The sequence below is a fragment of the Osmerus eperlanus genome, chromosome 6 (assembly GCF_963692335.1).
Source record: "Osmerus eperlanus chromosome 6, fOsmEpe2.1, whole genome shotgun sequence".
NCBI lineage: Eukaryota > Metazoa > Chordata > Actinopteri > Osmeriformes > Osmeridae > Osmerus > Osmerus eperlanus.
The window spans coordinates 21,484,694-21,507,042 of record NC_085023.1 but is presented as its reverse complement, the minus strand read 5'-3'; the positions used below and the strand labels follow the sequence as shown (position 1 = coordinate 21,507,042).

General features: G+C 52.7%; 2 protein-coding genes across 3 annotated transcripts in view; one reads left to right on the top strand and one right to left on the bottom strand.

The window, feature by feature from the left end:
- The window catches only part of slx4ip (SLX4 interacting protein), a 33,144-nt gene extending 18,613 nt beyond the window's left edge, over nt 1-14,531 (top strand). For both annotated transcript variants that reach the window (XM_062464672.1, XM_062464671.1), the window contains 4 exons: nt 3,523-3,600; nt 5,504-5,592; nt 12,224-12,330; nt 12,429-14,531. In XM_062464672.1, the coding sequence (XP_062320656.1) occupies nt 3,523-3,600; nt 5,504-5,592; nt 12,224-12,330; nt 12,429-12,999 (845 nt within the window). In that variant the 3' untranslated portion in view covers nt 13,000-14,531. The remainder of the gene's footprint in view (nt 1-3,522; nt 3,601-5,503; nt 5,593-12,223; nt 12,331-12,428) is intronic.
- Nucleotides 14,532-15,753: 1,222 nt separating this feature from the next.
- The window catches only part of jag1b (jagged canonical Notch ligand 1b), a 27,319-nt gene continuing 20,723 nt past the window's right edge, over nt 15,754-22,349 (bottom strand). Inside the window, 8 exon segments of the mRNA XM_062464355.1 lie at nt 15,754-17,550; nt 18,129-18,276; nt 18,673-18,804; nt 19,823-20,065; nt 20,210-20,319; nt 20,509-20,622; nt 21,174-21,259; nt 21,801-21,828. Of these exon segments, the coding sequence (XP_062320339.1) occupies nt 17,090-17,550; nt 18,129-18,276; nt 18,673-18,804; nt 19,823-20,065; nt 20,210-20,319; nt 20,509-20,622; nt 21,174-21,259; nt 21,801-21,828 (1,322 nt within the window). The 3' untranslated portion in view covers nt 15,754-17,089.

Sequence of the window (22,349 nt, the reverse complement as noted above, 5' to 3'; positions counted from 1 at the left end):
AATGGAGGGAGGGAGGGAGGGATGGAGGGAGGGAGGGATGGAGGGAGGGATGGAAAGTGATGACCTTCTAGGAAAGCCCCTGATCGCTCCTTACACATGGGTAACTTCCTTATCCCCCCATCCCCCCCCCACACACACACACACCACACACACACACACACAGGAGGGTGGACGGGAGTCCATCATCAAAGCTGATGTATCAGAAGGACAGGATTCTCAGGCGCTGAAGTCTGACTCTCCTGCTGATTCACGTCCACGCTGTGCCTGCATGGGAAATCCAGTGGTGCTACAGTCAGACAGCTCCACACAGCCAGACAGCCCTCTCCACAGGCTCAAAACCCCCTGGGCCTGGTGCCTGGCAGAGGTCTGCCCCAGCCTGGTTCAGCCTCGTCTCAGGGACAGTGTGTTCTGACACAGTGCCTGTGGAACGCCTCGTGAGTCACAACATGTGAGGAGTCTGGAGGGGGGGGGGGGGAGAAGGGGGGGGAGGACCATCCCCCTTCTCCCCCCCCCCCTGTCTATGGCTGTTTCAATGATCTCCTCAGGATATGACTGGAGTTAATGAAGTTGGTTCCATGGGGGCTTACCTCTGACCCTGGTCTCAATGCCTCTCAACCCGTCTGTCCCAGTTTACAGCCTCCCTGGATGCTTCGCCTTGTTAACTTTTCTTTCCCTTCATTGTTTTCCCAGGAAGTGGTGAAAGCTGTGGGGGTGTGTGTGGTCAGTGAGTGTGTATGTGGGTGTGTGTATGTGGGTGTGTGTATGTGGGTGTGTGTATGTGGGTGTGTGTATGTGGGTGTGTGTATGTGAGTGTGTGTATGTGGGTGTGTGTATGTGGGTGTGTGTATGTGGGTGTGTGTATGTGGGTGTGTGTATGTGGGTGTGTGTATGTGAGTGTGTGTATGTGGGTGTGTGTATGTGGGTGTGTGTATGTGTGTGGTTAGTGTGGTTTGTGTGGTGTGTGTGTGTGTTAGACAGACATACTTGTATGGTGTCTTCTCAAGCACCTTGTCTGTGAAGGCTGTATGCTAGTCTTGTTCTGTGGTAGATCAGGAGCCGGTCGGCTAAGCGTCATCTCACCACACTGCTGTAACGTGTTCTATAATATTGATATGACATTTCACAATCCTGTTGCTTCTCAGGCTTCAGGAGACATAATTACTGCTCTTCGTCAAGGCTGTGCTGTAGGTTCCAGAAGTCAACCAGCGGATAGTCACCATGGTTCTCTGGACTAGCTTCATGCCACAGTAAAGGGACGCTCTCAGGGGAGGCTAGAGGACTGTCTGTGAGACAGAAACATGAATGTAAGCTTAGCACGAGAGAGAGAGGCCGGGACAGGGGCCAAAACCAACTCGGCGCTGCGCAGGACTTTATAGAACTGGAGCAACAGCTGATGTCTAGAGCCTCTGTGGTTCCCAGTCCAGACAGCGCTGTCAGGCTGTCCTGGGAACCAGCGAGCTCAACCCACCAGGGAAGCCAGCGAGAAGACTGCTTCACCAGGACAGAGGGCTGCTCTAGCAGTCTCTGTGGGCTCAGTCTAAATGGGCTAAATCAAAGCTTTTCAAAACACACACAGTCATCTATGTGCAATGAAATATGCTTGTTTCCCCGACATTGCTGATCCCAGAATGGGCAGAGAAAGCACAACCCAGATACCAATCTGCATTCCTCTTAGGACCCGTAAGTCGCCCAGAATGGTCTATGACCAAAGTCCACGTTCAAAGAAAAAAACAAAAAGCTATGGAATTTATCCCCCCCCCCCCGCATGGGAGCCTTGCTGCTCCGGTTGCAGGCAGGATAAACGATCATTAATTGTTGTTGCCAATTATTACAGTATGTAGACCTTCTGCTGCATGGTGGGCGTGGCTTCCTTGTCTCTTCGCCAGCTTGCCAGTGGTTGAACTTTTGTTCTGCTGTTGCACTGAACAAGTCCTGAGGTGTTGAAGTGTGTGGTTTTCCAGAACAGTCCGAGGTCCTCAGATATCTGACAGTAAACTGTCTTGATTTCCTGTCAATGAGATGCCCGCCTCGAGCTCTGGAGCCTGGTATTTGGGCGATCCTTGGCTAGGGAAATAAGTTGTGGATGAATCCTTTTAAATGTTCTATCTGAAGCAGATACTGTACTTGGCAAGCTGGGCCTTCGTGATTACCTGTGATCTGAGATCACAGGTAATGTTGTTGTCAAACAGGACGCGAGGGGTTGGGAACTCTATGGCAGAGTTATAAATATTCATCCAGTCTGACAGGTCTCACCTCTATTATCTTGGGAAAATATTGACGGTAGTCTTCTCTTGGTTAACAATGGAGATTGGAGTTTCATGACTTCGGCCCATAATTTACTGTTCTTTCCTCCCAGTTTTGGGATGATTGATTTCATCTTCTACCTTATTATTGGTAGTTTACTGCATGCTTGTTTGTACACGTTTGTGTGTTATGTCATAGTTCGCGTCAACGGGTTTATTTGATGTCAAATTTAACAGTTCGATTCAAAGGCAAACTCCAGAGTGTTGCTCTGTGTTTTTGGTCGGGTGTCATCTTCATAATCGTAGAACATAAACTGAAATATTTTGAATGCTAGCCTAAGTGTTAGAAGCCAGCAGAGGAGGAGTCTGTCAGAGAAACAGGAGTGGAGGTCTGGTAGCTTCCCAGGGCTGTTGTCTTGTTTGTAGAGAGCAGCTCTGTAGCGTGTTAGCCAGGCCCCTGGTTTCAGTCAACAAATTCCTCCCAGATTAGGCAACAGTCTTTACAGCCTATCTTGCATTTGCCAAACAGAGCTGATGCCAGGGACTCCTTCTACCTCTGGTTCTGCTGAAGGAAGAAGGAAGGAACGGGTTCTCGCATCCTCCAGATAGATGATCTCACACACACACACAGTTAGTGAGCTCATCCGGAGCGATGCTGCACAGGGCTGAGTCGACGTATGTGTGATCTAGCAGATTCTGTTAATGAGTCAAGGAGTCCCTGGACACTGGCTTTCACAGTCCCTTGAGTTTTCACAGGGTGCTCTAAGAGAGGGTAATATCTCTGTAAACATTAGTTTAACGACAGTTGTGCGATGAATCTTACACCAGAGACAAACCAAAATGTGGTTGTTCGAGATAAAGCCCTGGTGATTGGCTGTGACATTTGGATTTGCTCCTTGATGCTAGTTTCTTTTCCTCATCACCTCCCCTAACCGGCACTGTCTGTTATTGTCTGAGCCTTTTGCTCCTCACCAGAGGAGAAACATTTGCATTTGACTTCCTTTCATTAACCTCTTATCTTCTGTCCCTGGCTCCCTCTGCCAGCTCCAGCTTTGAATACCAACGACGGAAGGCTTTTGTCAGAAAGGAAAATTCAATCAGTGTTATCGAGACAGGGCTTCATGAATACAGAGCTTGCCTGCTCCATCCATGACTCCTAGTCTAGCGGGGGCTCTGTCAGTGGTTCATTATCTAGTTTTAGCTTCTTACCGACTTAGAAATACTCCTGAATCTGAAAGTAAGAGTATTTTCTCTGCCTGTGATTCCTGTCTTTGAACAGGTTCCTGCTTCTGTCTGGTTGGAGACTTTGTGAAGCGTCACTCCAGGCTCAGGTGTGTGGTCAAAGAGCGCTACGGAGGTGAGTACGGCTCTCTAAGAGCTACGAATGAATCTGGATCTCCTCTTGTGTCCTGAATTAAAGCTGTACAGTGCTGAAGAAATGCAGGTGTGAATCAGTGTCAATAACCAACAACTATCTGCAACTGGAAGACTAATCACATCTGGAATTCATCTCCACAGAAAAGACCCAGTTAGCTCCAGTCCTAACGTGAATTACTCTCCACTTTACTTGTTTCCTCGCTGGGTTGTGGGTGTTGTTGATAACAAGCTCAGGTTAAGTAGCCCGGCGAGAGCTTCCAGAGCCAGAGAGAGACGAGAGGCCCGCTCTCCTCGTATCTCCACGGCCCATCAGCAGCCCCTGACCCCTGACCCCCGGCCAGCTTTCCCTGGGAGCGGCAGGGCTGCCTCTGTCTGTCAGGTTCATACGAGAAGCTGGATGTTCGGCTGGTTTGGCCTCCAGGGGGGAGGGTGGGTGATGGTGACACATCCACTCATCAGCTCCAGCATAGGGCCAATTAGACCTGGTCACTCAGGGTCAGGGGGGGGTGGGGCTGGGGCAGAGGCGGGGGGGGCTGGGGCAGAGGCTGGGGGGGGGCAGAGGCTGGGGGGGTCACTAACTTGAGCACTGCAGCTACGTCATGAAAAACACAGAATGGAACATGGCGTGAACGCAGTCTGAGAGAAAAGAGAAACTGTAGATAAATTCGTTGGTTGGCTTTAAAGTGATTCAGGAAGCGGGTCAGGAAGCGGGTTTGAAAGTTGAAACAGAAACGAGATGGATGCAGCCTACAGCTTGAGACTGCGGTCCCTTCTCCTTGTCTTGAGTTACATTTGTTGTGCTTTATTGATGGCCACTAACCACAATTTATACCAAAGCTGATAAACCATCAGATCACTCTGGCCCACTTCCTGAAAGACATGACACTGATGTTACATGCTAGCCGTTCTCATGCGTCATAAACCCAGGATCTCAGCAGTGATCTGTCATCTCGTCTTCGGGGTGATGGGTGGTGAGGAGCTGGGGTGTGCTGATGGCCCCTCCAGTGTGTGAGGAGCTGATGGAGGAGCTGGGGTGTGCTGATGGCCCCTCCAGTGTGTGAGGAGCTGATGGAGGAGCTGGGGTGTGCTGATGGCCCCTCCAGTGTGTGAGGAGCTGATGGAGGAGCTGGGGTGTGCTGATGGCCCCTCCAGTGTGTGAGGAGCTGATGGAGGAGCTGGGGTGTGCTGATGGCCCCTCCAGTGTGTGAGGAGCTGATGGAGGAGCTGGGGTGTGCTGATGGCCCCTCCAGTGTGTGAGGAGCTGATGGAGGAGCTGGGGTGTGCTGATGGCCCCTCCAGTGTGTGAGGAGCTGATGGAGGAGCTGGGGTGTGCTGATGGCCCCTCCAGTGTGTGAGGAGCTGATGGAGGAGCTGGGGTGTGCTGATGGCCCCTCCAGTGTGTGAGGAGCTGATGGAGGAGCTGGGGTGTGCTGATGGCCCCTCCAGTGTGTGAGGAGCTGATGGAGGAGCTGGGGTGTGCTGATGGCCCCTCCAGTGTGTGAGGAGCTGATGGAGGAGCTGGGGTGTGCTGATGGCCCCTCCAGTGTGTGAGGAGCTGATGGAGGAGCTGGGGTGTGCTGATGGCCCCTCCAGTGTGTGAGGAGCTGATGGAGGAGCTGGGGTGTGCTGATGGCCCCTCCAGTGTGTGAGGAGCTGATGGAGGAGCTGGGGTGTGCTGATGGCCCCTCCAGTGTGTGAGGAGCTGATGGAGGAGCTGGGGTGTGCTGATGGCCCCTCCAGTGTGTGAGGAGCTGATGGAGGAGCTGGGGTGTGCTGATGGCCCCTCCATGCTCTACAGTTCCTCTGGTTCAGACGGGAGTTCTCCAGTGCACAGCCCTCCTTATTAACCAGTAAAGCCTCTCTGATTCCTCTCCCTCCTCCAGAGTTGCGTGTGTTTCCTGAGCGGTATGTCGTGTGTGCGAGCCGTCCAGAGGAAGCCAAGACCTTCCGTGGTAACCCAAGCCAGTCCGCGGTGAGTGCTGTTTATACTCCCCATTTCCTCTTTCAGTCGCCTGGCGAAAAGAAAAAAAATCACTCTGCACGGGCCTGTCTGTTATTGAAGGGATGCGCCGCCAGATTGTGCTCTCACTGTATATGCTGCACCATGTTTACACAGTCTGCCAGATTGTGCTCTCACTGTATATGCTGCACCATGTTTACACAGTCTGCCAGATTGTGCTCTCACTGTATATGCTGCACCATGTTTACACAGTCAGGACCCTAACCTGCCTTCCTGTTTCCGGCCCAGCCACACTCTCAGGGGTGGGAAGGAGGGGGGGGGGGTGTAGGGTGCAAGACTGCACGGTCACCCCCCTCAGCCCCCCCCCTCCCCCCCTCTCAGCCCCCCACACCACCACACTACAAATCCCTTCCATGTGTACATACTGTAGATTTTTGATTCAGATTCTGATGACCTCACTCTCTACTTGGTGTCATCTATCAGATGTCTTCCGGAATTTTCTCTGATGAACCCACTCAGCTGTTCCCAGGGAACTCTGGGAGATCTGGAGGGGATCCCCACCTTGGCACAGACATCAAGGATGTTGTGTCTCTCCTGCTTGTGTGCCCTGATCAGGGCGCGGTCTCTCTCCCCAGCCCTCTGCTGTTGTTTCTCCTGGAGTCGCGTCTCTCCCCTTGGCTCCCTGTGAAAGCAGCGATTGTAATATTTTTTGTGGAGCGCTGGAGTCGTCAGGGAGAAGTTCAGATTGTGTAACAGATTTTCCAGTTGGAGAAGGCAGAGAGACTCCGTCGCTTTCCTCTCTCCAGGATGTGGTTCTCTGGGCTCGTTCTGGCGCTCTGGGCTGGAGGGGAGGGGAGAGGGAGAGGGAGGGGGAGAGGTAAGGGGTTTGGAAGGGGCTAGGGGAAGGAGAGGGGAGAGAAGAGGATAGGGGAGGGGTGGGGTAGTTGTGGTAGAGCTGATGTGACTAGCCCAACCTCGAGTGGTTTGCCAGGGGAAACATTCAAGGCAGGAGAGGGATGAAGTTTCTCACATGACAAAGCAATTAGTGCTTATTTGTTTACCTCGTTGACTCCAGTCTGATTTTTCAGAGGGAGTTTTTGGCTGTCTGTTTGCAGTCAGGCGAGTTATGAATCCAGATGAACAAATGTGGTGGAGCTGAATGACTCACAGCTGACGTGGTCCTGTTGTTGCACTATAAATGATAATGGGGTCATTTGAGTTGTTCTTCACATGTAGTCATAAGTTTACAAGGGGTCTGTTAGACCACAGCCTTCTGACAGCATTAGGACAGGGTTTGGATACCCAACATGGTTCCCAGTGATGAGGGGAATTCTAATCTTCTCGGTTTAGACCCCGACACGTGAAACGCGTGAGAAGCCGAAACCTCCTGGTGGAAACAGTTCTTCAAACGTTTCTGGGCTGTAAAGGTCAGGGGGTCATGTTGTGAGGGGAAGTTAGGTGACATCATGGATGTCCAGTGACAGCCAGCGTCCCGCCCTCGCACCCCAGGGTGTTGCAAGTTCCTCACGGATAGGGCCTCGTTAGTCATGTCCTGGCTGGGCTGAAGGCTGGAGAGGAGGGCTTAGGGCTGGAGAGGAGGACTGAGGACTGGAGAGGAGGACTGAGGACTGGAGAGGAGGGCTGGAGAGGAGGACTGAGGACTGGAGAGGAGGGCTGGAGAGGAGGACTGAGGACTGGAGAGGAGGACTGAGGGCTGGAGAGGAGGACTGAGGACTGGAGAGGAGGGCTGGAGAGGAGGACTGAGGACTGGAGAGGAGGACTGAGGACTGGAGAGGAGGACTGAGGACTGGAGAGGAGGGCTGGAGAGGAGGACTGAGGACTGGAGAGGAGGACTGAGGACTGGAGAGGAGGACTGAGGACTGGAGAGGAGGACTGAGGACTGGAGAGGAGGACTGAGGACTGGAGAGGAGGACTGAGGGCTGGAGAGGAGGGCTGAGGACTGGAGAGGAGGACTGAGGACTGGAGAGGAGGACTGAGGGCTGGAGAGGAGGGCTGAGGGCTGGAGAGGAGGACTGAGGGCTGGAGAGGAGGACTGAGGGCTGGAGAGGAGGACTGAGGGCTGGAGAGGAGGACTGAGGGCTGGAGAGGAGGGAGGAGGGGGGGGAGGGAGGGGGAGAACCTGGGTCTTTGAGCATTGTTGTTGTTGGTCAGGCGGAGTGTGTGGAGGGCCGTCGGAGGTGCACTGCATGCTGGGATGCAGAAGGGGAGGTGCACTGCATGCTGGGATGCGGAAGGTTGGATCAAAGGCAGAGCAGATGTGTTTTCGGGCCCCCTGTTCTCCCCTGGAAGAGCCTGAGTGTTTACTCATAACCTCAGCCCTGCTCCTCAGCCCTGCTCCTCAGCCCAGCTCCTCAGCCCTGCTCCTCAGCCCAGCTCCTCAGCCCTGCTCCTCAGCCCAGCTCCTCAGCTCCTCAGCCTTGCTCCTCAGCCCAGCTCCTCAGCCCTGCTCCTCAGCCCTGCTCCTCAGCCCAGCTCCTCGGCCCAGCTCCTCAGCCCTGCTCCTCAGCCCTGCTCCTCAGCCCAGCTCCTCAGCCCAGCTCCTCAGCCCTGCTCCTCAGCCCAGCTCCTCAGCCCTGCTCCTCAGCCCAGCTCCTCAGCCCTGCTCCTCAGCCCAGCTCCTCAGCCCAGCTCCTCAGCCTTGCTCCTCAGCCCAGCTCCTCAGCCCAGCTCCTCAGCCCTGGTGGTATCAAATCCAATGAGATGTATTTGTAGAGCCCAAGCAATGTCACAGAGGGCTTCACATACGCCTATAAGAAATGGGTAAAACTCCCAGGGAAACTAATTATAATATTTTTTTAACCTTAAGAAAAAACATATTTTTCCCCCTAAAATGTCCCCAAACTAATTTGTTACAAACGTTTTTGCAACCTTTAGAATTTGTATTTCTTTATTTCTAAAAATGTTGAAAAACTTTACTACTAAAAACTATTATTTTTTTTTCAAAAGTTTCAAAAAAGACACAACACCAACATACCCAAACAGACAGACGTTTGTTTTTGTTCATCTTCGCAGATGAATCGTCTTTCAGGGAGAAGGCTTTGAGTAGAGTGGGACAGATTATCTTCCTCTCTGTCAGAAGATCCCGTCAGTCTTTTATATTCTGGTCTGTGTTCCTGCATGTTGGTTGACTTTGTCAGGTTCACACAAACTGAGGATGTTTTCTTTGTGACTGCTTATGTGAGTTTTAATACCGAGGTTGATGAACAGAACATAGATTCACCAAGAACAGCCTAGATTCACCCTTCTCCAAGAACAGCTACGCAACATTCTCAATGTTCTGTGGTGTTGTGTTTGTGTACCTAGTTTACCTAGTTTCCTGTGTGCTGGTGGCAGGGCTGTATGTGTGTGTGCTGGTGGCAGGGCTGTGTGTGTGCTGGTGGCAGGGCTGTGTGTGTGTGCTGGTGGCAGGGCTGTGTGTGTGTGCTGGTGGCAGGGCTGTGTGTGTGTGCTGGTGGCAGGGCTGTGTGTGTGTGCTGGTGGCAGGGCTGTGTGTGTGTGGAGCAAAACCTCTCCAAGGTGTTCCCGTGGAAACCAAAGCACCTTGTTTCCACAATCATTTTAATGCCTTGAGGTACGCTGGCAAATCAAATCAGACATCAGAACTAAAAGTAAACGTTTGGGCGTTGATATAAATGGCGTCTCAACAGCCCCGGGCTGGAAACTGTGACAACAAGGAAATGCCAAACCAAACAATCAAAACAACAATGTTTTCAGATAACTGTCTCTGACTGACTGTAGCGTAGCCTTCCCATCCAGGCTGTTGCTGTGGAAACACAGAGATTCAGATGCTCAACATGGTGGAGGAAGAGACAGCTAGCGTGCTAACATCTCTCCTCAGGACACCATGTGAATCCAGCTAGCGTGCTGACATCTCTCCTCAGGACGCCATGTGAATCCAGCTAGCGTGCTAACATCTCTCCTCAGGACGCCATGTGAATCCAGCTAGCGTGCTAACATCTCTCCTCAGGACGCCGCCACAGCCGCAGTCTGGGGAGCAGTCTGTCAGAGGACATCAGGGCATTTTCTTTAAACTCTTCCAAGAAAAAAGATAGATAACCGACATCTTCTTTCCATCTCAACCGTCTTATCTCGTGAAAGTGCTCTCTCCCTGCGTTTATACCGTCTCATTCTGGTCTGTTCTTCTTGAAGTTGTGTCCAGTGGGGATCCATTTTAACAGGAGCCTGGCTATGAGGCGCAGGATTAATGTCCTTTTAAACCTAATGATTTATCATTTCTTTCTCATATGCCACCCTTATCAGTGCTGTGTCTGACAGCCAGATTAGCTTTCAGCAGTTTATGGTGGAGCACTGGGGGGCTTGAGCGCTGGGGGACTGGAGGGCTGGAGCGCTGGGGGACTGGAGGGCTGGAGCGCTGGGGGACTGGAGGGCTGGAGCGCTGGGGGACTGGAGGGCTAGAGCGCTGGGGGACTGGAGGGCTGGAGCGCTGGGGGACTGGAGGGCTGGAGCGCTGGGGGACTGGAGGGCTAGAGCGCTGGGGGACTGGAGGGCTGGAGCGCTGGGGGACTGGAGGGCTGGAGCGCTGGGGGACTGGAGGGCTGGAGCGCTGGGGGACTGGAGGGCTAGAGCGCTGGGGGACTGGAGGGCTAGAGCGCTGGGGGACTGGAGGGCTGGAGCGCTGGGGGACTGGAGGGCTGGAGCGCTGGGGGACTGGAGGGCTGGAGCGCTGGGGGACTGGAGGGCTAGAGCGCTGGGGGACTGGAGGGCTGGAGCGCTGGGGGACTGGAGGGCTGGAGCGCTGGGGGACTGGAGGGCTGGAGCGCTGGGGGACTGGAGGGCTGGAGCGCTGGGGGACTGGAGGGCTGGAGCGCTGGAGGGCTTTAGGACTGGGGGGCTGGACAGGCTGTACCTACATGTTGGTTCACAGGCGCAGCTCTGTGTTTGTGTGCGTGTGTGGAGGGAAGCAGGCAGACAGACTGGCTGGTTGTTGAGGTTACAGGCTGGTTGTTGAGGTTATACGATGGTTTACAGGCTGGTTGTTGAGGTTACAGGCTGGTTGTTGAGGTTACAGGCTGGTTACAGGCTGGTTGTTGAGGTTACAGGCTGGTTGTTGAGGTTACAGGCTGGTTACAGGCTGGTTGTTGAGGTTACAGGCTTGTTACAGGCTGGTTGTGGTTGTGGATTCTGTCCAGCCATGAGAAGTGTGCATCATTCCTCAGCAGATTACAGTTTCAGTTCCCACACTGCTGACTGCCTGAGCCACACAGCTCGTGACTATTATTCAATTTCACAACATACGTTGCTGCTCTCTCTCTTCTCTCTCTCTCTCTCTCTCTCTCTCTCTCTCTCTCTCTCTCTCTCTCTCTTTCTCTCTCTCTCTCTCTCTCTCTCTCTCTTTCTCTCCCTCTCTTTCTCTCCCTCTCTTTCTCTCCCTCTCTTTCTCTCCCTCTCTTTCCCTCTCAATCTCTCTCTCTTTTTCTTTCCCTTCTTGATCTGTCTGTTTTCACACTTCCCCTCCTTCCTCTCCCCCTCTCCCTTCCATTTACAGCTTTCTCCTCTCTCTATCTCTGCGCGTCTCCAGTTCTGTGTAGTGATGTCGTGCAGGAACTCTTCAGGAACAGAGAGGCCTGCAAGTTTCCCAGAGAGCCTTCTTCCAGCCTGCTTGTTGTTTTTTCTTTCAAGTTGATTTTCAAACTGTTTTTATACATATTAAACAGTTTAGAATACATATCAAGGCATTGCAATGCAAATAGGGGCTCCCACATCTTCCTACGATTTGTTGTTTGTCTGTGTGTGTGTCTTTGCGTGTGTGTTCCCTGAACCACCCAGTCATGGTTTTGGGTAGTGGGGAACAGAGGCAGATCTTCAACCCACTCTTTGACGTGGCTCCATTTCCACACAAAGGCCGTCCTGTGAGGAACTTCCTGTGTGAGGATTCCTGTGTCTGTGGGCACGCTGCATACACTAGTGAGGCCAGGGATGCTAGTCTGGGGGGAAGGTCTTCTGTACGGTCTCTCTCTTAAACCGCTTTCTCGATTTTTTAATCAAATTTCGATTCAATACATGCTTACATTTGATTCCAGTTTGCTGTTTAGTGTTACTTGTTTCTATTTGACTGTGATAGGCAGTTAAGCGTTGAAGAAAAACATCAGACTGAATTGAATAGTTTTTCTTCTGAAATTTGTGAATTTATATGAATCGCTAGAAGAATTGAATTGATCGATTTCCCCCCCTAATATTTAATGTTCTAGGTCACAGTTAGGGAGCCATCTGATCAGCACTAACAAGCAGGTGGAGGGAAGAGGAACTGGAGCATCTATGGAGACAGGAATGCACTGTGGCACATCAATTTACTGTTTTCATTTGCATGCCGAGCACTGGATATCATAACCTTAAGTCTTTTTTGGACATATACTACTTCCTTATAGTTGCAGATCAATCAAGTGCTTCTTTGGCAGGCGTTTATTAAGTCAATCCCTCCAAGAAACAAACTAGTTTCAAGTTTGCTTCCCTTAAATCTATTGCCGAGCGTCGGTGGATGTGAAGTGCCTGCGTGTTTGGTGTCTTAAATGATGACAGCAGTTTGCTGTTGAGCCAAACCTTTCCAGAGGAAGCCAGAAATAATATTTTTTGTTTACGTTCATTTCTTGTTTGTCCTTTTCAGACTGAGCCGATCGAACAAAGCAGGTCCGAGTATTTTTCCAGACCGGGAGAAACCCAAGCGTTGTTAAACAGTTCCACAATAACAAAGAGAACCGCCCTTCAAAAGATGTAAGTATGATCTAATGCAGAACTTTCCAGCCCCACAAGACAGGATAATAACACAGGAACAGATAGTGCACGATAATCTCCCCTGTACCATGTTTCAGAGCCAGGCAAGCTAGCGCTCGGCCAAAGCCCTGTGGGTCTACTCAGGGAAAACAGAGACCAGCCCCTGGAGAGCAGAGAGAGGAGAGACCAGGCCCTGGAGAACAGAGAGAGGAGAAACCAGGCCCTGGAGGGCAGAGAGAGGAGAGACCAGGCCCTGGAGATCAGAGAGTGGAGAGACCAGGCCCTGGAGAGCAGAGACCAGGCCCTGGAGAGCCGAGAGTGGAGAGACCAGGCCCTGGAGGGCATAGACCCAGACAGGTGAAGTTAATGACCACAGTGACGGTACACCAGTCTGTGGTGGCGCCATGCCTCACCCAGCCCAGTGCGGAGCTCAGAGGTGTGGAAGAGCGGCACCTGGCAGAGGTGGAGCAGCCCAGGGACACCCTCACAGACCAAGGGGAGGCCTGGGAAGCTGGCCAGAAGCAGAGGCAACACGGTGGTGAGCCAGTGTCTCCACACTCCAAACCCAGCAGGAGTAAGAGGGGCAAACCCAGCCCCCCTGGAGATGCCCCTCGCCTGCAGAGAGCCAAGAGAGCGTGCCCCGAAGCCCCTCCAGACCCCTCTACATAGGAGCCTGGAGCGCAAACACACCCGGCCCAATCCTCCTCAGGGCTGTCCTTCCACCAGCCTCTCCCTCCGCCCGCCTCTTCCCCAGGCCGGGGCCCCGTCCCTGGCCATCCCTGCCCCACAGCGCCCTGAAACCACACTGGAAGTGGAGCTGCTTACTCCAGGGAAACAGGCCCGACGGCTCCCCCTCACAAGCAATAACACGGAGCAGACAAACCAAAACAGGCTGGCCACAAGTCTGAGAGGTCTATCTGTCAAGCCCGCATCCTCGACATCCTCTATTAGTTCCAGATCCACAGGCGGAGGGGGGGGGGGGGGGGGGGGGGGGAGCCAGGAACGTGGAGATTACGCCGGCAGAGGAGGCCCTGAGGAGGGAGGGAGGAGAGAGGAGACTGACGCCAGGGAGATGAGACGCTGTTAGCTCTCGGCTCTGCGTCCGTCTCAGACCTGCTCTCGTGGAGAGAGATGAACACATGGAGATACTGCTGGTTCCTCTGTTTGACTCTCTCTCTTCTCCCCTCTCTCTCTCCCTGCCTCTTCCCTATCTCTTTTCTTCTCTCTCCCTCTCTTCCTCCCTCTCGCTGTCTCATCTCCTGTGTTTGTGTGTCAGGCAGAGAGAGAAATTAAATGCTCAACATATTGTGCCAATTGACATTTGACTTATGTATTGTCAAATAGTTGTCGTGGCTCCAGTAAAGAATCTCTCCACCCAAAGGCAGAACATAAAGAATCACACGAATGAACCTTCTAACTGAAGTTTAGATTCGGTTTTGTGTTAAAAGATTTGTGATGTTCAGCCATGCGGGAGCCAGGTCATGCGTCACCGGGCTGAACGCGTCCTCTCTCCTCTCAGACTTGTGTGATTGATTCCTGTGTGTTTCCAGATTCACTTCATCACCCACATTGTTTTCTAACTCATGTTGGAGCCTTCACTTTATTGCGTGGTGAACAAGCGTTGCTACGTTCCCAGTGCTTGCGTGCTCCAGTTCTGTTGAGCAACAAGCTAATCTGTCTGTGAGGAGGGCTCGAAGTTTCAGTTACAGTGTTGCTAGGGACTCCAAACAACTATGTTGAAACATCCCATGCATTTGACAATTATAGGTAATGGTTGTGTTTATGGTGGTAGTGTGCATTTATTTAGCTCTGCACCCCTCCTCCACCCACCCCTTCCCTCCTCCCCCACCACCCCTACGCCCTCCTCCTCCGCCCCTCATCCCCTCCGCCCTCATCCCCTCCCTCTCCCTCACTGATCCTTCAGGAGGAGGATCTAGAATAACTCTCCAAGCCACTGGGATAGTCGCTCTTGATTTATCTGTTTTATTTGCATGGAAATATTTCCCCCCCCCCAATGTTTTTAATAAAGATGTTTTTCCCTGTGAAAACAGTCACTGTTTCTAAATGGAAATATGCAGTTCAAACAGGATTTAAAGGACATTTTCAACCAATTTCTTTACTGATGTCACCATGCCGACTACCAGAGCAAGCTTTGGGTAGGTTCACCACGGCAGAAAGGTTAACCTCACAACCGCCTCTCATGACACCACGGTGACAGCGAGACACGTTTGACCGAGTCACCGGCCCAACTCATCTTGAGAGGATCGTCATGACAACCTCCGGTGAACGACAAAGCTGATGATTCAAGCACTGACCTTGGCTGACGCCACCAACGAAAGCTACCTCTCTCCCCCTCCACCCCATCTCTCCTCCTCCACCCCCGTCTCTCCTCCTCTCTCCTCCTCCACCCCCCTCTCTCCCCCACCCCCCTCTCTCCCCCACCCCCCTCTCTCCTCCACCCCCCTCTCTCCTCCTCCACCCCCCTCTCCTCCTCCACCCCCCTCTCTCCTCCTCCACCCCCCTCTCTACTCCCTTACCCTCCCTCTCCCCCTCACTCTTCCTCCACCCCCATCTCTCCCTCTCTCCTCCTCCACCCCCCTCTCTCCTCCCTTACCCTCCCTCTCCCCCTCACTCTTCTTCCACCCCTCTCTTCTCCCTTTCTCTCCCTCTCACTCTTCCTCCTTCCCCCTCTCTCCTCCCTTTCTCTCTCCTCCCTCACTCTTCCTCCACCCCCCTCTCTCCTCCCTTACTCTCTCTCCCCCCTCAATCCCCCCCCCCCTCCTAGGTGTCTTAAGTGCAGGGTGAAATCTGAGCCGGAGCGATCCTTCTGACAACAGACCTCTACATCCAATTCTGCCCTTATCGAGGGAGAGACAAGATGGAGGATTAGTGAAACTGACCCCGCTCTGCTAACTCCTAATGTGGTTAAGATAATTTTCAAGAGGTGTTGATAATCTGCAGCCTTGGTTTTAATCCTTTTAAAGAGCTTCTGTAGAAGACTGGGTCTTAACACGGCCTCAGTACTTCACCACAGTCCAGTCCTCACAGTCTGGCTGTGTCACAGATCACTACCCCACACCAGTCCTACTGCCTCCCAGCACCAGGAGGTATTTCTGTCACAATGTCGGTCTTTAGAACGCAGAGGATGGGTGTACAACGTCCTCGTATCAGATGAGCTGGAAACATCCTGACGGAGGCATCAGCGTCAGATCTGTCCGGCGGGCTTTCCCACGCTCGCTGCAGACTAACCCTTTCATCTGCTCTGACTCACTGAACAGACTCTTCCACAGAAGGCCACAATGTCAGTTTAATTTCTCTTTTCGTACAAAACATTTAATAAATATGACTTTCAAAACAAAATATTGTCAAATCAACACAAATAATTCTCAAGTTCATTACACAAAGAGTCAAAAGGGGACAATGTTGCCAAGATCTCAAAAGTGGAACAAATGAGAAAAAACATGTTTGTCTTTTTTGTCGTTTTTTTTTTTTTTTAAGAGCCTTATTTAAAGAAAATGCACAGAAAGAAAGACCTAATTCAAAGCAGTCTGATGTGGTTCTACAGTGTCGCCTTCACCTCCTACTGTTCAAGTATTCATGGTCTAGCTTATGACAGTACGCTGACTAGAGCTGAGGATTCTGGTTGGACATGTTGCTGTGTGTGAACTACCATCTGAGCTGGCAGCTTTGGCCATTTACAAGTTTGTGGGTTTCTTTATGAGCTTCTAAACATGGTTTAGTTCCCTTAATAGTTTGTTTATCTGTGGCAAGCAATATGTCTGCCACAACGTTGAGACTCAGAGCAGCATTTATCCTTGTTTGGTATTGGACTCTACCTAACTTGACTTAATTGTAATGTCTTGGCAAAATGGATTCTGTAGAAAGAGATTCTGAAATTATATTTAAAATAATTAAAACAAATGAAAAGAAACATTTCTCTTGGGCATGAAGTGCCCATACTTTTTCTTCTTTGAAGTTTGGCATTTTTGAAAAAAATAAAATGTCATCCAAAAGAAACAGTAAGCTTCCAAAGCTATCAAAACCTTCGAAATCTAGACATATAAATAAAAAAAGGAATGATATCTTAAGGCTCTTGATTATTAAGTTAATAAATCAAATATACACAATGATTAATACAAAAAAAATGTACATATCTACATGTTCTAGATTGACACTTAAATTCTTCATATTGGCAGCAACTGCTGTCATCGACCCCACCCTCCCAAGAGAAAACAATAATAAATAATAAAGTTTTTCTAATTTTCTGACGGTTGCTGTGGTCTAAATCTGAACAGGCCCTTCCCCAGACTGAGCTAGTGGTACACAAACTATGTAAAGCTAAAAATACTGCGCTAAAGCTTCAGATTTTATTCTTACATTTTGCCTAAATAAAATAACACTTAAGACTACTTGAAATAACAGGCACCCCAAAACCAAAATATGGGGGGGAGAGGGTCCAACCAAAAAAAAAAAAAAACACAATTGAAATGCATGTTGTAGGGGCACAGGAAACCAGTTTTGCTGTGAAATGTGAAACACAGCTCCCAGTTCTCCAGCCAACCAAAGCAACCTACTCCGCCAGTGTAAGCCAGCTTGTCAAAACTTAAATTAACACAGGGAATCTATGCGAACAACAACCACTGGGGGTCAAGAATAGGACAACAGTTAAAGAACACGAATCCCAGAATGTTCCTCCGATTCCCCGACGTGAACATCTGCGAGGGCGAGGGGCCTGGTTGCACAGCAACGCGGCTGCCTGCTATACGATGTACTCCATCCTGTTGGAGCTGTGTGTGTTCTCCAGGGCCCTGTTGTCCTGCTTGTTAGTCCAGTTTGGGTGTTTGGGGGGCGAGGGGCGGGACGCGGCCGTCTGCTCCTCCTTCTCCACCAGCGTGTACGCTGGCTGCTTAGCAAAGCGTCCCTTCTGCAGGCGTCTCTCCTCCTCCTCCGCCTCAGGGAGGTGCGTCCTTGTTTTGGCGCTGAGGGTGTTTTTGTCCTCGTAGCCCAGCGCCACCAGGCTGCCGTGCTTCTCGATGGGGTTCTTGATCTGGTTCAGCTGCTCGCGGACGTTGTTGGTCGTGTTGTCCTCCGTCGCCGCGGTCGACACGTTGCCGTGGCTGCTCTGTTTCCGGCGGCGACGCACACACCACAGGAAGACGGAGACCAGGATGAGGATCCACACCACGATGACGACACAGCTGACCAGCGGGATCAGGAAGTCTGGGGACACGAGACAGCCGTCACACACCGGACACACACACACACGTAGCAGACCCTCTGACTACATAACTGCGTTAATCCTGTTCCACGAGCCTTCGCCAGATCAGTGTCAGTGCTCATGACTGATGGTTCCTGCTGCTCCTGACTGCAGAGGGTCCCTGTCACCTGCAGCACGACCTTCTGACAGGGGAAGGTCAGCCTTCAGCCTGGCTGGCCTACCAGACGACTGTCACCACGCTGATGAACGGTAGTCTAACTCCCCTGTTTCCTTAACCACAATCCAGCTGCCCTGACTTGCCGCTGTCCTGATTGGCTGCTGCCCTGGCTGGCTGCTGCCCTGGCTGGCTGCTGCCCTGGCTGGCTGCTGCCCTGGCTGGCTGCTGCCCTGGCTGGCTGCTGCCCTGGCTGGCTGCTGCCCTGGCTGGCTGCTGCCCTGGCTGGCCGCAGTTTCCTGATCTAGACCCTGGCTGTCTGCCAGGTCTGAGAAGAGCCCCGAGGTGTGTTCCGAGTCAGTTACAGTAAGAGAGGCCCTCTCATCTTCCTCCCCTCTGCCCCGCAGGCTGTGAGGCAGCTCCTACCGGTCTTGCTGGGTCCAGGCCTCTTCTGCACGCGGACCTCAGCGATGGCCGTGATGATGCTGCTGTTCCCGTCCCGCTTGCCCAGGTCGATGAGCCGCTCTGTCAGCTCCTTGATGGGGCTCCTGCCGTCCCTCTGCTCCTCCACAGACTGCAGAGCAAACACACAGACACGTCACCTCTCTGCTCCTCCACAGACTGCAGAGCAAACACACAGACACGTCACCTCTCTGCTCCTCCACAGACTGCAGAGCAAACACACAGACACGTCACCTCTCTGCTCCTCCACAGACTGCAGAGCAAACACAGACACATCACCCCTCTAGCACGGGCCTCACTGACCCTCCCCTCCACTCGCCAGCCCCTGGTACAGCACCGGACAACCCAGAGGGTAGCCACTATGACAGCCCCACCCGACACCCAGCCCCGGGCTGCAGAACAGACACTCTCTGGGGCTGCAGCACAGACACTATCTGCAGCACAGGCACCCTCTGCAGCACAGACACTCTCTGGGGGGGAGGGAGGAGGGGAGGGAAGAGGAACTCACCAGACAGACATGGATCTCGTTGCTGGCTGTCGTGGAGGGATCACAGGTCATGGAGACGGAATACTCAGACGAGAGGTTCTTCAACACGTACAGATGCCTCAGCTCCTTACAGACGTGTTCGACTGTGAGGCCCTGGAGAGGGGGAGGAGAGGAGAGGGGGAGGGGGGGGGGGGGAGGAGAGGGAGAGATTATTATAAATGTTCAGAGCTGTCCTGTTCCGGAGATTTCCCCCAGAGCTACTCTGGTGGGTTGTGACCACACAGAGGAATGCTCGTCTGTCTCCAGTCACGCTCGTCAGATGGCGTCTGTCTGTCTGTCTGTCTGTGAGTGTCTGTCTGTCTGTCTGTGAGTGTCTGTCTGTCTGTCTGTGAGTGTCTGTCTGTCTGTCTGTGAGTGTCTGTCTGTCTGTCTGTGAGTGTCTGTCTGTCTGTCTGTGAGTGTCTGTCTGTCTGTGAGTGTCTGTCTGTCTGTGAGTGTCTGTCTGTCTGTGAGTGTCTGTCTGTCTGTGAGTGTCTGTCTGTCTGTGAGTGTCTGTCCGTGTCTGTCTGAGTGTCTGTCCGTGTCTGTCTGAGTGGCTGTCTGTCTGTCTGTCTGTCTGTGAGTGGCTGTCTGTCTGTCTGTCTGTGAGTGGCTGTCTGTCTGTCTGTCTGTGAGTGGCTGTCTGTCTGTCTGTCTGTGAGTGTCTGTCTGTCTGCCTGTCTGTCTGTGTCTGTCTGTCTGTCTGTCTGTCTGTCTGTGAGTGGCTGTCTGTCTGTCTGTCTGTCTGTGAGTGTCTGTCTGTCTGTCTGTCTGTCTGTGAGTGTCTGTCTGTCTGTCTGTCTGTCTGTCTGTGAGTGGCTGTCTGTCTGTCTGTCTGTGAGTGGCTGTCTGTCTGTGAGTGGCTGTCTGTAAGTCTGTGGCTGTCTGTCTGTGTCTGTCTGTGTCTGTCTGTAAGTGTCTGTCTGTAAGTGTCTGTCTGTAAGTGTCTGTCTGTAAGTGTCTGTCTGTCTGTGTCTGTCTGTAAGTGTCTGTCTGTAAGTGTCTGTCTGTAAGTGTCTGTCTGTAAGTGTCTGTCTGTAAGTGTCTGTCTGTAAGTGTCTGTCTGTAAGTGTCTGTCTGTAAGTGTCTGTCTGTAAGTGTCTGTCTGTCTGTGTGGGATGGGGTGTCTCACCCTGGTCATGGTCTCCTTGTTGAAGGTGAAGGTGATGTTGGAGCAGTTGTCTTGGTAACCGGAGGCAGGGTGGCACCTGATGGGGGGTGTGGGGGGGCCAGCGTGGGGGGCCCAGCACTCCCCCTGACCCAGGCAGGGGCCCACGAAGCACAGCTCCTCTCTGACCGGCATGCAGCTCTTCCCCGACGGACAGACACCACGACCTTTAGCGCCGACCCGGCAGGACTTCGGACCACACCCCATCTGGAAGGGGGGGGGGGGGGGGTACACAGGGCGTGAGACACACACAAGCTAAACACCCACACACCCAGCTCCTCTCTCTCTCTCTCTCTCTCTCTCTCTCTCTCTGTCTGTCTGTCTGTCTGTCTGTCTGTGAAGGTGACGTACCTTGGTGCAGAGCACCTGGCCGTGGGAGCAGAAGCAGCTGTTACAGTCCTCATCCCAGCGGGTCCCGTCAGCACTGAGCCTGCCGCTAGCAGAGCAAGGTCTTCTCACCACTACACACACAGAGACAGAGAGAGACAGAGACAGAGAGAGAGAGAGAGAGAGAGAGAGAGAGAGAACCGTCAGCTGGGAGACCTTGTCTGTCTGTCTGTGTGTATGTATATATATATATATATATATATATATACATACACACACACACACACGTCTCTGTGTGTGTGTGTGTGTGTGTGGACACGCACCCTCCTGACAGTGGGTTCCAGTCTTGTTGGGGGGACAGAGGCAGCGGTAGGCGTTGATCTCGTCCAGGCAGGTGGAGCCGGGGGCGCAGGGGGACGACTGGCACTCGTTTATATCTGACGGGACAACAGGGGCCAGAGGTCAGGATAGGGTCAGGGGTCAAGGCAAGGTCACGGGCAAGGTCTCACATACCGCATCTAAAAATCTAACTTCAATCCCATTAGCTAATCAGGCAAAAGACAAATGCATATGCCTTTGGAGCACCGGTTTACACACACGTTCATAAATGACTAGCACACATGCTATAAACCCAGCTTCCCCATGCAGTTCCATAGTCAAGCCCAGCATCATTAGCAGCTATGCAGGAGCTGAAGGCTGGACTCCAGAACAAAGCGTTCCTGAAGGGAGGAATGCGACCATCTGAAAGCCTTTAAGAGGGAAAACAATCGCAGTAATCAGTGTCGGAGAGCCCGGCTGATTAGCTGTCGGCCGGGCGGGTTTGATTCCCCCTGGGGAAGAACAGCAGAGGCCGGCAGAGTGGCAGGCCAGGCACAGACCATCCCCCCCGAGGCACAGATGATTGGCCGGCTAGACCTTGGGGTGGGGGTGTCCCTGGTCCCAGAGCTCAGCCAGGATCAGGGGACAGAAAGGGAGTAATAATACTCACTGATCCTGCAGTCTGGACCGGCGAAACCAGGAGAGCACTCACACCGATACCAGTTATCTCCATCCACACACGTGCCACTGTTGTAGCTGCAGGGAGGGGAGAGAGGGAAAGAGGGAGAGAGAGAGAGAGGAGCGGGAGGGAGAGAGGGAGAGAGAGGGAGGGATAGAGGGGCAGAGGGAGGGAGGGAGGAGAGGGGAGGGAGGTCAGGCTCAGTTCATCATTAGAACACAGTTAGTCAACTATGATCCCTCGACACAGTCAGGCATGCTAGGCTGCCCTGCTACACATCACACTGCAGGATTAAACGCTGGAATTCCCCTCAAAACAGATAATAAATACAAAAAAATTGGTCAGGGCAATTTGGCCTGTTGGTTTTTTAATGGATTGCTATGAGAGCGTTTCCCAGCATGCTCCAGTGAAGTGTGGTTAACAACAGGAGACCTGAGCCAATCACTGACTGCTCCCTCGGAATGACAGGCAAGGGCGTATCCCTGTGGTTCCCAGTACACACACACACACAAACAGAGACACACACACACACACACACACGTAGAGGCCCTGCAGGTGAGACACCAGCACCTTCTTTAGTTCTGCTTGACTGCAGAAAAATGTTTGGCCTCAACTTACCATGGGTGGGGACTGCAGTCGTTGGTATCTGAGAGAGAAAGAGAAACAGACAGAGAGAGAAGGGAATCAAAAGAAAAGCGTGTTATTTTTCACACGCATGTGAGGTGACAGTAGAGAGCAGGTTTGGGCTTGCGTGGGTGGAGGTGTGTTCTGGTACAGACATGGGCTCCAGCCTGCCTGATTACTCTGCCTTATTAACAGGCAAACAAGGCTGCAGCCCAAAACAAGGCTGCAGCCCATCACCCTGCAAATGACTTCCAGCTTCTCTGCCTCCAGGCCAGCTCTCCCCCTCTCCCCCCCCCAGCTCTTCCCCCTCTCCTGCCCCCAGCTCTCCCCCTCTCCCCCCCCAGCTCTCCCCCTCTACTGCCCCAGCTCTCCCCCTCTCCCCCCCCAGCTCTCCCCCTCTCCCCGCCCCAGCTCTCCCCCTCTCCCCCCCCAGCTCTCCCCCTCTCCCGCCCCAGCTCTCCCCCTCTCCCGCCCCAGCTCTCCCCCTCTCCCCCCCAGCTCTCCCCCTCTCCCGCCCCAGCCTCTCCCCTCTCCCGCCCCAGC